Source organism: Phocoena sinus, chromosome 1 (genome assembly GCF_008692025.1).
Source record: "Phocoena sinus isolate mPhoSin1 chromosome 1, mPhoSin1.pri, whole genome shotgun sequence".
NCBI classification, from domain to species: Eukaryota; Metazoa; Chordata; class Mammalia; order Artiodactyla; family Phocoenidae; genus Phocoena; species Phocoena sinus.
The window spans coordinates 145,415,579-145,429,120 of record NC_045763.1 but is presented as its reverse complement, the minus strand read 5'-3'; the positions used below and the strand labels follow the sequence as shown (position 1 = coordinate 145,429,120).

Here is a 13,542-nt window from a genome sequence, read left to right as displayed (position 1 = left end):
AAGGCCTCGGGGGCCCATAGCAGCTACATGGAAGGAAACTGGTCCCTGGGTTGTTACATGGTGCCAGGGGGCTCTGGCCAGTGGGGCTGGTGGGCACGGACTCCCTGGGGTCAGCAGCGGAGTGGTTGAGCAGCCAGCTGGACAGCAGTGACCACAGGGGTCGGAGCAGATCAGCAGTAAGACAGTGAGAGGGGTCTGCAAGCCAGAGCCTGGAAGTACTGCAGGGCCAGGTGAGCCCCAGCCAGAGTGTAAAATTCTCCCTTCTGGAAAGCGCTGGAGTCGAAGGCAGCAGCAAAATGCCTGCTGGTACAAGACACATACTTCACGTGTCCATGCTCTCCTCAGCTACATAGGCCCCTGGGGCCCTGGCTCTGAGTCCATCCTTCACAGATGGGCCACTCGCCTGGACTGTGTGGCCCTGGCAGCCTGGTGAGGTGCTGACAGAAGGTCACACCACAGTTAGCCACAGCTGAGCAGGACCCTGGCACGGCGGCAGCCTGAATCTATCAACTACAGTGGATCAGCAGTCAGATCCCCTGGGGTCTGCTTCTGGTTCTGCTTCTAACTCACAGGAGACCGTGAGCAATCCCCTCCCCCTGGCCACACACCTCAACTACAAAGTGAAGGGTGAGGCTGGATGATTTTAAAGTGTCTTGTGCTGGGAATTCCCTGGGAGTCCAGTGGTTAAGACTCCACGCTTTCATTGCCAAGGGCCTGGGTTCAATCCGTGGTCGGAGAACTAAGATGCCACAAGCCGCGTGGCTAGATAATTCCACCATCTCCCTGAAAGAGCTGTATTCGGGAAGCTTTGGCCTGGTCCTGCCAGCAGGCACAGGCCCTGTCTAACAGCAGCCTTCCAGCGCCTCTGACCAGGGAAATCTTGCCACCATCAGCCTGCGTGAGTTAGAAGACAGCAGGCCAGCCTCCAGTAAGCAGGGGAAGAAAGAGAGAAAAAAGGAAAACAAGAGGAGGCTGGTGGGGATTAGCCAGTATGAATCCTGGCATGAGGTCAGCAAGTTCTTCACCCCTGGGAAGAGCTGCTTTCTATTTCTTTTCTTTTTTTTAACCATTTACATTTACAACAAAGCACTTTCCCTGCTGTTCCCATTTCTTTTTCCCTTTATGATAGGCTGGCTCCACTTTCCACAACTCCCTTGTTCCAGGAAGAAAGAGAATTGGGAGGGGATGGGATGCTTTTCTTGCTGGGGCCACTTTCAACTTGGCCTGGTTCTGATTTTCCTGAAAGAATAGAGTTGGATGGGACCTTTAAAAGGAAATAGCTCCCCTCTCCTCATCTACCCAAATATTTGCTTGTTTACATAGGGGACAGATCTCCTCCATTCGGGTGTGATTCAGACTTCTATAAAGTGCATCTGTCCCCTGATCCTGTGACTACCAATGGAATGGGAGGTGACCCGGGAATATACAGAGCACATGGGAAAACCAGCCTGAAGCAGAAAATCTTCCAGGACGGTCCAGCCTGGGTGGAAAAGTTGACCAGGATGGAGGGTCACGCAGCGCATAAGACAAGCACGAGTCATGCCCAGCACACCCCTGCATGACCCAGCTGGGGTGGCAGGGGAGTCCCACCCCAAGGGTGCCTCCTCAACTAGCATGGATGTGACCATGGGGGAGATTACCAGGAGGAGAAGCAAGACCCAGGAGCTGCAAAACCACCTGAGGAGACAGGAGATGACCTCTTCAGGGAGAGGAAAGGTATTGTGTCTCTAAATTCTAAGAACTTGTCGAAAGGAGAGAAGATAACACCTTTATTATCCATGTGCTAGAGGAAATGATTCTGCACAAAAACGGAACCTACTAGCTGCCAAAGTGGATGCGCAGCGATTCCTGAGGATGGCCTCCCTGCCTGGATCCGCTAAAGGCTCTGAGTCAGGGGCCTGTGAGAGCGTCACGCTGAGCCTGGGCTGCTGGGGACACGGCCCGCAGCTCCGAAGAGCTGACCCAGCCACAGGTCCCCCGGTACATGGATGCAGAGGGAAGCCTCTTCCCAGGTGTGAAAAAGACCAACGCTCCTTGCTGGGCAGAGGAGGACCGTCTCTGGGCTTCACCGGGGCAGGCAGCCAGCCACGGGGTCCAGCCGCGGCACCGGTACAAAGTTCACGGGGCAGAGCAGCAGCGGGCATATCTTCTCGTGCTCCTTCAACAACTCGCTCAGGTGCTTCAGCTCCTCCGTCAGCTTCCCGATCTCTCTCCGCAGCACTGTGTTTTCTTGCTCCAGGCACTCATACTCCTGGGAAGACAGAAATCAGTCTTCAGCATGGGTTCTGAAACCACGCGCCCTTCCTCTGTCCTCCGGGCAGATCTAACCCCAGCCACGATGCTCACCTCCTTCCCTGGAATCTTTCTCATTAGCTGCCTCCACCACTCAGATTTGTTTGTTCATTTGCTTCACGTCTCTCCCCTCCCACCAGGATGAGGGCCGGGCTTTGTTTTCTGAATCATCTTTATTATCTTATTTATAATTGACACAAAATAAAATGCACCTAATTTTAGGTGTATAATTTGATGAGTTTTGACAAATGTAAACACCTGTGTTGATCAAGACGCAGAACATTTCCATCATTCTGAGAAGTTCCCTGATCTCCCTCTGCAGTCAGTGACCCTCTCCCCACAGCCACTGATCTGCTTTCTGGTGGTTTCTGCTGGGTTCACTGTTACAGCCCCAGCACCTGGAACAGTGCCGGGAACATAACACATGTTTGTCGAATGCTGAGTAAATGAATGAAAACACCCCTTGCCTTGGCTTTGCTCCAACACTCACCTGTTAAGCTCCCACTATATCGGAGTTTACAGAGGCTTAGAACCGCGGGAGATCAGAGAGCCCTTAGCCCAAACCACACAGTGCAGAAACCTTCCCTATGTAATTCTAGCTCCGACATCCAACTTGTGCTGGACACTCTCTCCTTCCAAAGACAGTTCCTGCTATTTCTGAGCTGCTCTATTAGAAAGCTCCTCTTTGTACTATCCAAAATCATTCTCTCCTTTAAACCCACCCACTGGGCTTGGTTCCACCTATGGAACCACACAGAGTACATGCAATACTTTTTCAACATCACAGTTCTTGAAATGTTAGGAGACGGCCCCATACCACTTCCCCTTAGGTATTCTCTGAGCCCAACTGCTTCAGGTCCTCTGAGTTCCTTGGGTTTCAGGACTTCTGGTTCCAACGCCCTTCGGGAGGCCATTCCCAACACACGTTCCAATTTGCCAGGAGCTCTGAGAAAATGTTCCCAAAACACAATGCACGATTCTGGGGATGGTCCCGCCATTCAGAGGGCAAATGTGTGAGGTAGTCTGCTCCAGGTGGGACCCAAGTGCGCAGCCACCTAGCTCTGGGGATTCTCTCTGAGAATGCAGAGAAGTGCAAGCTTTGTCTGCATCGGCCGCTTCTCTGTGCATACTTGAACTACAACTGATACTTTGGCTTAAGGGTGGGCCTTACATCCGCTTCTACTGAATTTCGCCCTGTTTGCTTGGTCATCTGTCAGCCTAGCAAAATCTTTTTGAATATTGATTGTGTCAGCTCCTGGGTTAGTGATACCACACAGCTCTAAGCTGTCCGCTAACTCGATGAAGTAGGTCTTCCTTTTCTTCACCCAACTCATTAATAAGTCCTACAATACTCGGCCACTTGCAGAGCCCTATGGCATACCAATAGAGACCTTCTTAAGGCTGACGATCTTATTTGCATCTTGTTGAAATGTTGTTTTCAATCATTTCTAGGTTGATTCATATGGTTAGGCTTTGTTGAACCATTCATGCCACGCATTTCCTGAGCTGGGAGCCCAACCTTATTATCTTACCAGTAACTTTTAAGAAATATTACTAAAAAAGTCTGATCTTCTTACAGGCCATGAAGATACATGCAAATTCTCAGCTCTGCCTCTTTACTAAAGCTGTTATCCTCAACTGAGCTGCCTTCCTGCTTTTGTGTGGAAGGTCAAGCCCACCACCTCCAGGAAGGCTTCCCAGATCATAGCACCTAATGGAACCACATCTCTCATTACGTGTTCTATTCAGTCTTGCATCATAGTCAATCTTACTTATATTAAATAAGGTCTCTCTCCAAAGATCAGAAATGTATAGCAACTAGGGGCCTCTGCTACCTTCTCCTGTACCCCTGCCCGACAGGCCCCAATGCCAACATCTACGAGCTCAGTAACTCCACAACCCTCGCCCTTGGTCTCCTTCTCTTGCCCCCTTCCTTCCCTCCCTCCCACTCTAGGCACTTTCCTCCCTCTCAGAACAAGGGCCCCAGAGAGGTTGCACATAGAGGCCATCGGAGCTATCTCTCTGCCTCCTGTCTTTCCCAGGCAGGCTCTCAGGGTGACCCGGAATACTCTCCATGGCAGCGGGCCTCACCCACCCTGCAACAGGCTGAGCTGGGCCACTTTGGCCCCCTAGTACCCTGGCTGCATTACGTCTTCAGCTCTCCTCCAGGCCTACCACCCCCAATGCCCCCGGCTCTCCTCTGGCCTCTGACAGCTCTAGTCCGGGAGTCAGAATTCAGTCTCCCAATGCAGCAAGAGGCCCTCTGTGGGCAGGAAGGGTCTGGCTGGGAGGAGGGGATGGGGACCTAGGCATCGTGGGGAGCGCTGCCTGTAGCAAAGGGCTGAGAGAGACCACAGCTCTGTGTAGTTCGTACATGCGCGCGCACACACACACACACACACACTCTCCACCCTGCAACTGGAAATTCTCTTCACCTCCAAGTAAAATGAAGAATACATTTGAATGGTTCCGATGAGCTAAGATTTTTTTTTTTTTTTTTTTTTTTTTGCGGTATGTGGGCCTCTCCCGTTGTGGAGCACAGGCTCCGGACGCACAGGTTCACCGGCCACGGCTCACGGGCCCAGCCGCTCCGTGGCACGTGGGATCCTCCGGGGCCGGGGCACGAACCCACGTCCCCTGCATCGGCAGGCGGACTCCCAACCACTGCGCCACCAGGGAAGCCCGGCGATGAGCTAATATTTTAACTAGATTCCAAAGAACAGAATTCTTCCTGTAGCAGAATATTCCACATGCTTTTGTATAGTTACTGAATGCTGTGGCAAGATGCTTCTGAGCTTCTGAGCTCTCCCTCTGGAAGCCACAGGGGCCATGCTGCCGAAGTCCACGGCTCTCCCCGAGCCCCAGCTCAGAAAGGCCACAGAGCTGCCTGTCGCGGGCCTCCAGCAGGCCCCTCGGCTGCCTTCTCCACAGGGACTTTCTCTTCTGGGATTTAAGTTTTACTCATAAATCTGCGGAGGGGCTTTTACTGAGCTGAGGGAATAAAAAGAGAAGAAGTCAAAATCTTCTTCAAGCGAGACCAGTTCCACAAAAATAAAAGAGGGAGCTGAGAGGGGAGAAAGAGGAGGTGAGAACACTGAGTGGGTACAAAGGGGAATGATTAAGACCCACTTCAGCCTGAGGAGAGATTACCTGGACTTAATATATGTGAAAAAGAAGCCAAGAACATTACATCCTTTGTTATTTCCAAAGAGATGATCCGTTTAGCTCAAATATCGCTGACTTTCCAATCTCCTATCTCAGGAGGATTTGAGGTCATTGTGCTGCCTTCTCTGGGTATGTGCAGGACACAGTCACAAAGCAGAGACCAGAAATGGGAGGCATTGAAATCACTGCAAATCCCACTTCTGCCTCAGAAATTAAGCTGTCTAGGGCAATAATTCTCAACTGGGCCAATTCTGACAGTCCCCGGGGAACATCTGGAGCGGCTGGCGACAGTTTGGGTTGTCACAGCTGGGAAGGGGGCACTACTGCCCCCACCCCAACGAGGAAATAGCTGACCCCAAATGTCAATAGTGCTGAGGCTGAGAAACCCTGGTCTGAGCTTCTAAAGAGAGGCTGATTGAGGAATGAGGTGCCGTCTGGGGGGGTGATTCAGGGTCTAGGATGCCTTTGAGGCAAAGACTGGTAAAGAAGCTCATGTGGGTACCAGGGACCAGAGATGATAACTAAGGTGGGAAGGAAATGAGGGGAAGGAAGAGGCCATCAGGAGGACACAGACCCCATTTCACAAGCGAGACAACTGAAACTCAGAGGTACGGTGGCTTTTCTGAGGTCATGCAGACTTGGGGCCTAATCCCTGACTTCAAGGTCAACTGCGGCTCTCAGGCAATGACAGCAATTCTGCTTTCGCTTGGCAGCATCTGGGCCCAAATTTCCCCCCATGGTCGTTACCAGCAGTAAAGGGCTACGAGAGCTCAGGATTTTACCGTAAGTCTATCCCCAAGCCTTAAGCTCATATACTTCCCAGCAGAAACATTGTGTCACCAGCAAGGGCTGTACAAATTAGAGTCATCATCAGTTTCTAAACCCAGTGAGGACTGACATGAAGGATCCTCTTAGAGTATGCAATATCTGAAAACACCAGGGCAACACGTACCACAACCATATTGCCCAAGAAAGTTGTCAGTTTGTGACATTTGGGGCTCCTGAGGATGGCATCACTGCCTTCCTTTTCTGACTCAAAGTTCTTTCTCAGTCTTACACCTTTGGGTGCCTGGCTTGAACCAGTGTGACCCACTTCTGAGACACTTTCAACTGGGCTTAGAGACCTGGACTGTTTTCTTGGGTTCCCATTTGTGAATCTGCACCCGGGCCACGTGCCTAATATTCAGAGATGAATACGGGTCAAAGTCTCCATGAGAAGGGTAAGTGCCTTGAAGGGAAAACTCGAAAAGCCACAGTGAACAGTGAGGTGCACAGATACACACTAGGAACTGCTTCTCATCTCTGCGGGGCGACTTTTGGCAGCCACCACCCTGAGGGGGAAACTCAGACATCTCTGAAGAGTGACCCCAGTCTCTCTCTGGCTTGGCCTGCTCAGCTTCTCCTCCCGCCCTGCCCTCCAAGGGGGTTCTGCCCTGATGGATAGTCCCCCGGCTTTGGGGATGGAGAGCTGGGGGAGGAAGAAGGCAGCTGAGAGACTTGTAACAGCTGGGACTGGAGGAGGATTTTCTGGATGTTGGAGGTGAGAGAGGCTCAAGAACTGAGTGGGCAGGAGAGGAAGTGGGAATTTTAAACATGTCTTGCTCTAAATATTCCCCTTCATGGTGTTCAGGAAAGGCAAATAAAGAGCTCGAGTTACTTGGAGATATTTAGCAATGCTAGCCCACAGTATAGGATAGAGGAATTTATGGGATAAGGGCTTTACTCAAAGCCCTTTTTTTTTTTAAACATCTTTATTGGAGTATAATTGCTTTACAATGGTGTGTTAGTTTCTGCTGTATAACAAAGTGAATCAGCTATATGTACACATATATCCCCACATCTCTTCCCTCTTGTGTCTCCCTCCCACTCTCCCTATCCCACCCCTCTAGGCGGACACAAAGCACCGAGCTGATCTCCTTGGGCTGTGCGGCTGCTTCCCACTAGCTACCTATTTTACATTTACTCAAAGCCCTCATGATGGGCTCAGCTCCCCAGGGAGTAGTGGGCAGTCGTGGCTACCAGGTGGCAGTTTTCTGTGCCCTTCGGTGTCTCCCAACGAGCTGGCCTCATTCCAAGTCTGAGGAGAAGGTTTCCATGCACTGTGTCTGGCTCTTACTTTTCCCAACCTAGATGTGTCCTGGGAGCCCCAGGGAGCCTGAGGGGCTTTCATCTGTGACCCAAAGCAGGGCGCTAAGTCCTCTGCCTGCAGCTCACTGGAGCACAGTAACATTATTCATCACCACATTTTTTAACCAGACATCCCACTCTCAATATGTAGATGTTTTTCAAAATTTAAAAACTAGTCACCAAAGTGACTACTGACACCAGTGACCAATGACACTTGTGTGTAGCTAGTGACGGTAAAGGGTGGACTTCTGCTTTGGGGCCTGTGTATGGATGGAACCACTGTCCTGGCCTCCTTGATACTGTGTTTCCCAACAAAACTGGCCTTGCTGAGGTGATCTGCCAGTGGTGTGTGATCCTAATCCATTCCTGTAGCTCCACAGAGAAAGAGGAGAAGGGCGTGTTCTTCTGTGGAGGGACTGGGTGTCAGATTAGTCGGCCCTCTTCTGGAAAGGGCAACTGGCACAGTTATGTTTATGGACAGCAGAACAAGCTAAGAATCCTATGAAGGGCCCTCCACCCACCATTCTAAGAGGGATTAGGCAGGAGTAAATGTGGCAAATCACCCCTAAATTTCCCGGAAATCTAGTTCATTTCATTATCAAATCCAACAATGACAGAAATTGAGAGAGACCCATCTTTTTGTGACACTGTAGTAAAGTATTTATGTTTGTGGTAGGCAGAATAATGCCAGCCCCCATGATGTTTACATGCAATCTCTGGAACCTGTGAATATGTTACCTTACATGGCAAAAGGGGCTTTGCAGATGTGACTAAGTTGAGTATCTTAAAAGAGGGAGGTTATCCCAGATTATGCAGGCAAGCCCAGTGTAATCATGAGAGTGTTAGGGAAAGAGGAAGCAGAGAAGGAGATGTAACAACAGAAACAGTGTCAGAGTGACGCAGGATGAGAAAGACTCAACTGGCCAGTGCTGGCTTTGAAAATGGAAGGGGACCAACAAGCCAAGGAATACAGAAGCCTCTAGAAACTCGAGAAGGCAAGAAACGGATTCCTCTGCAGAACCTCCAGAAGGAATGCAGCCCTGCTGACACCTTGATTTTAGCCCAGTGAGACCCATTTCATATGCCTGGCCTCCAAAGCTGTGAGATAAAATAGATCTGTGTTGTTTTAAGTCACCAAATTTGTCATGATTTGTTACAGCAGCCATAGGAAACGAATATACCTTCCTTGAGACTCATGCCTCCCAAGGACAGGAATGAGATCTTAATCCTCTCCTTGTGACCCAGTGGCAATGCCTTGCCTGCGGTGGCTCTCGATAAATATTTGTTGAACGAATCTACTCGACCTTGCTCCATGAAAGATCTTGTCCAAGTCATTTAGTCACCTCCACACACATAATCACTTGGGAGTTAAAACCAAGTGTTCTCTAGTGTGTTTTGATACTGATGCACCTGGCTGCAACCAGAAGTTCCTCGAGAGGAAGGGTCCTGCTAGCACATGTGTTCTGAACATAGGGCCTTGCACTGACCAAGCCACAAGTCCCCTCTGGGGGTTATTTGGTAGCATGAAGCTAGAACCAGGCTTGCTTCAGGAGCAAGGGGGAGGCAAGAAAGGAGGCAAAGGGCACCCCAATTCCTCTGTGGAAATTTTACAGAACTAATCCCGGCTGGGACAGACCTTCCCTGACCCTGGTCTGAAGATCCTAGTCTCTTTCTACAGCCCAGACTTCCTACTTTCAAGAAAGAACGTAATATTTATAATCTATGGCCCTCTGTGAATTTGTATCAGTGGGTCACCTCTCCCTGGAGCCTGTGCATTCTAAATCTGTTCTCTGCTCAGTGTGAAGGGGTTTTTAGAGACTGTCATTTCCCCCTCATAACACCTCAGAGTCTCCTGTGCTATCAATGCCCCTCAGACTGGCCTTGCTGAGACAATCTATGGCCAGAAAGTGTGGCAGGAGAGAGCTGAACTAAAACCCTTAATATTCACCAACCCTGTGCAAAGACAAGAGCATGGGAATGCCATCAATTCCTTGGACAGATCCTGGGATGCCTTCGACGTCAGTTCCCATGTATTGACTGTGAGATTATGTGGGATTATGCACAGGGATAGAGGAAAATGGAAGAGTTTAGAATAAAGCTCAGGTTCCTGATTTGGGTGATAAGATAGATGGTTAGTTAGCTCCATTAGCTACAATTTGATGACAGTGAGAAGAGCAAGTCTCAGGGTGAACAGACACGCTATCACAGTCATGCTGTAGCTGAGGAGCCTGTGGCGACCCATTTGGAGGTATCTAAGCAGACACTGGAGATGTGGGGTTAGGGCCAGAGGTCTTGGAGCAATCGATGCCTACCTGAGAGTAAGTGATGTTGGGAGCTGACGTTGGCAGAACAGATTAAGTCTTCCAGGGTGAGAAGAAAAAAGGGCAGAGTCTGAAAGCCTGGTCAGCACCAACATTTAAGAAAACAGACAGAGGTAGAAAAGTGAACAAAGAAACTAAGAAAAAAGTGGTGAAGAGGGTCAGGAGAAATAGGAAATTGGTCTCTTAGAAGCTAAAGACCTTGAAAGAAGGTTTCAAGAAGGCGAGGATCAGCGGTGTCAGAGGAGCCAGCAAGGCGAAGGATGAGGGGACTAGAAAGAGGTCCCTGGACCGGGCAGTGCCAGGCACTAGTGGCCTCAGCGGGGCAGCTTCTGTAGGAAGTGTGCATGTGCGTGTGTGCATGTATGTGTGTTGGGGGAGCAGAAACGATACCACAGAGGACTGGGGAATAAACAGGAACTGAGGACATGGAGACAGCAGGTCTCTTTTTAATAAGCAGGGGAATAAAAGAGGGAAAGAAAAGAAATGGGGCGCTAGCTTGAAAGGGAATCAGGATCAAAAGGTGGGTTCTTCATTTTGTAATAAAGGAAACTTGAGTGTGAGATGCAACCAGTGAGGGAGAAATGGAGACACCAGTGAGTGAAGACTCAGAACACTGGGCTGGAAGGACACAGCAGAATTAGACGTGCATGTGGCCGAACTGGTGAGGACCAGGGTGTGACCTTAGGTCCACCACAGTGCAAGGGTGGAGGATGACTCCTTGCCGTGGCCCTTGCATGGCTCTGCCCTAACCACACTCTCACCTCATGGAGTTTGTCAGCCTTCTGGGTCTGCTTCTTCCGGCTTCTCTGAGCAGCAACTCGGTTTTTTTCCCTCCTTCGGACCTTCCTGTCATCATCCTCAGGGCTCTGGGGGGGAAGGTTTGGTCAGGTGTGATGCTGAGGCCCCTCGCCTCACCTTCCCTGCCCTTTCTCTTCACCCAGCATTGCTTATGGAGCGTCACCATTTTCTTTGCAGCCACAGCAGTGCTTGCTGCTACATCAGTGGGGTAACAGTGGCCCCACGTCGAGGAGCACTCACCATGCGCTATGACTGTGCTAGCTGTTAACCCCTGTCGCCACCCTGAGAAATGTGTGGTGGGACCGCCGTCTAAAAGATGAGGAATAAGAAACTCGGAGATGCTGAGGAACTTGCTCCAGGTATCACAGCTAGTAGCGGGGAGAACGGGAAGTGGAACTCAGGTCTGCTGGACTCCAAACCAACGTTCTCAAACCTCTCCCCTGCAGGGCCTGTGCCTGGAAGAGGTGTGGTGTTGGTGCTCGTCTGAGGACGGGAAAGGCAGAAGGCAGCTGCTATCTGGGACTTGCTGTGGGCCAGGGCTTCTGCCACTACACACAAACAGGTACTTTTTTTTTTTTTTTAATTTAGAAGATATCATTTAAAATTTTTAGTTGGTAAAACATCTACATAGTTGAAAAATTAGAAAGAATAAAACATTGAAAAGCAGACCCCTAGTTAACCACTCTGGTTTCTTGTATATAGGAAGCATCATTTCTAAAACAAATTTCTAAAATGTTTGCAAACAGGTACTTTTGAGACTGTGTACAAATCACCATCACGCTGATAACTAACTGCAACCACGTAACTCTCCCAACATACCACGTGATCCTGAACGCCACAACAATAGGTTCCTTTGAACAATGTCTGACTGACGTTTTGTTTCACACACAGGTCAGGGCGAATGAGAAAGCAAATTTATGATGTGTCTTGAAAGCTCTTGGCTGTATATGAGATTTAACCAAACTTGGTCAAATCCTTCAAGAGTTATCCTGAGGACTTCCCTGGTGGTGCAGTGGTTGAGAGTCCGCCTGCCGATGCAGGGGACACGGGTTCGTGCCCCGGTCCCGGAAGATCCCACATGCCGCGGCTGGGCCCGTGAGCCATGGCCGCTGAGCCTGCGTGTCCGGAGCCTGTGCACCGCAATGGGAGAGGCCACAACAGTGAGAGGCCCGCGTACCGCAAAAAAAAAAAAAAAAAAAAAAGATGTAAAGAGGGGAGCAAACTGTTGAGATATTCATGTATTATTAACCATATCTCAATTAGTTCTCATAAATATCATGAGAAGTTGATATTGTTATATTGATTTTACACGTGGGGAAATTGAGGTTCAGAGAGGTTGAGCAAATTGCCCAAGGCTACTCAGCCTGTGTGTGGCAAAGCCCAGGCCTAAACTCAGATGTGTGGCTCTCTAGCGTCACCCGATGACATCCTGTGCCAGGCACCGAATTGAGAAGAAGGGCATAACCGTGAAAAGACTCAGTCCTAAAGCAGCAGAGCGGGAAGTTCTCATACTGCAGTCCCTGCGGGCAACTTTGTGTCAGTTTCCCCAGTACGCGGTTGTAAACGTGGTGGTGGACAGCACACAGGACCGAGCGCCAGCCAAGAGCTTTCCACCAGTTCTGAGGGTGGAGTCCGCCTACTTCTGGCCCCTACCTCGCACCGCTAGGCCATTCGGGAGGCAGCCGGTAGATGTTGGGAGTGCTTGGGCACGAGTTTCCCCTTGTAGCGGAATTTCCCCTCTCCACACCTTGGCCCCCGCTCGGAGCGGCGGGGAAGGACCACGCGCTCCGGCGGTGGGGTGGCAGCCGGCGGCGGCGCATGGATGGCGACGCCCAAGGCAGCGGGGACCCCACGTGCGGGGGAGCGTGGACAGTGCCCAGCCCTCACAGGCGACGGCGCCCTCTGGCCTCTCCCCCTCCCAGGCTCAGGAGCCCAGTCACCATCCCGGACGCCCCGGGCACCGTGCGTGCGCGGGGGCGGCAGGGCAGAGGCGCACGCCAGGGTCCCTGGCCCGCCCCCGCGGCCCCCACACCGCTCGCGTCTAGCTCCCGCAGCGCCCTCCACCCTTGCACTCAGTGGTCGCCACACAGGAACCCCGGCACCCACCTCCTCGCGCCCCCAGGCGCGCCCACCCCCGCATCGCCCGCGGTCCTCCCCGAGCCTCTAGTTCACTACCTGCGGCTGCGCCTGGTTCCCCGGAGCCGTGAAGCTCCTCTGCAGGACGCTGCCAGCGGCCGGGAGCCCTTGCGACATGCCGCGCGCTTCTCCGGCCCGGCCCGGCCCGCCCCGCCGCGCAGCCTAGCAGAGAAGCGGCCGCGCGGCCCGGCGCGCCCTGCACGCGGGGAGCTGCCTACCGGCTCTCTCCAGCCACCGGCATCCCCGCGCCCCAGCACCTGCCGGCCGCCGCCTCTGCCGCGCCCCCTCGGGCTTCCCGCTTTCCCGGCTCCAGCGCCCGCTGCGCAACGCCCGGGTTTCCCCACCCCCCAGTCCAAGCCCGCCGTCCTTCCCGTCCCCAAGTCCGCCCCGCCCCCTCCTCCCACCCCCGCCTCGTTTCCTCCTCTCCCCGCCCTCTCGCCGCACCTCGGGGTCCCAAATACCACCCCTGTGGTGGCTTTCCGCTGGGGCCTCACTCTTCGTGGAAGTCACGTGGTGACTCCGAAACCCGGGAGGGAGCGCGAAGCCCACCCACAAGAAGCGAGGCTGGGCGGGTGGGGGTCGAGGAGGTGCGGCGCAGCTTCTGGGGTCTTTCGGCCGCTCTCGGAGAACTCGGGTTGAGAAACACAAGCGGGTGGTTTGGGGTTGGTGTTTTTTTTTCCCGGTCCCATCACTGCATCTTCCT

General features: G+C 52.0%; 1 protein-coding gene across 1 annotated transcript; it reads right to left on the bottom strand.

The window, feature by feature from the left end:
• Nucleotides 1-1,764: 1,764 nt before the first annotated feature.
• BATF3 (basic leucine zipper ATF-like transcription factor 3) lies at nt 1,765-13,167 on the bottom strand. The gene is made up of 3 exons (XM_032613017.1): nt 12,879-13,167; nt 10,667-10,771; nt 1,765-2,251 (listed from the first exon to the last, which is right to left on the bottom strand). The coding sequence occupies exons 1-3, from the start codon at nt 12,954-12,956 to the stop codon at nt 2,066-2,068; spliced, it is 369 nt and encodes a 122-aa protein (XP_032468908.1). The 5' UTR covers nt 12,957-13,167; the 3' UTR covers nt 1,765-2,065.
• Nucleotides 13,168-13,542: the final 375 nt, after the last annotated feature.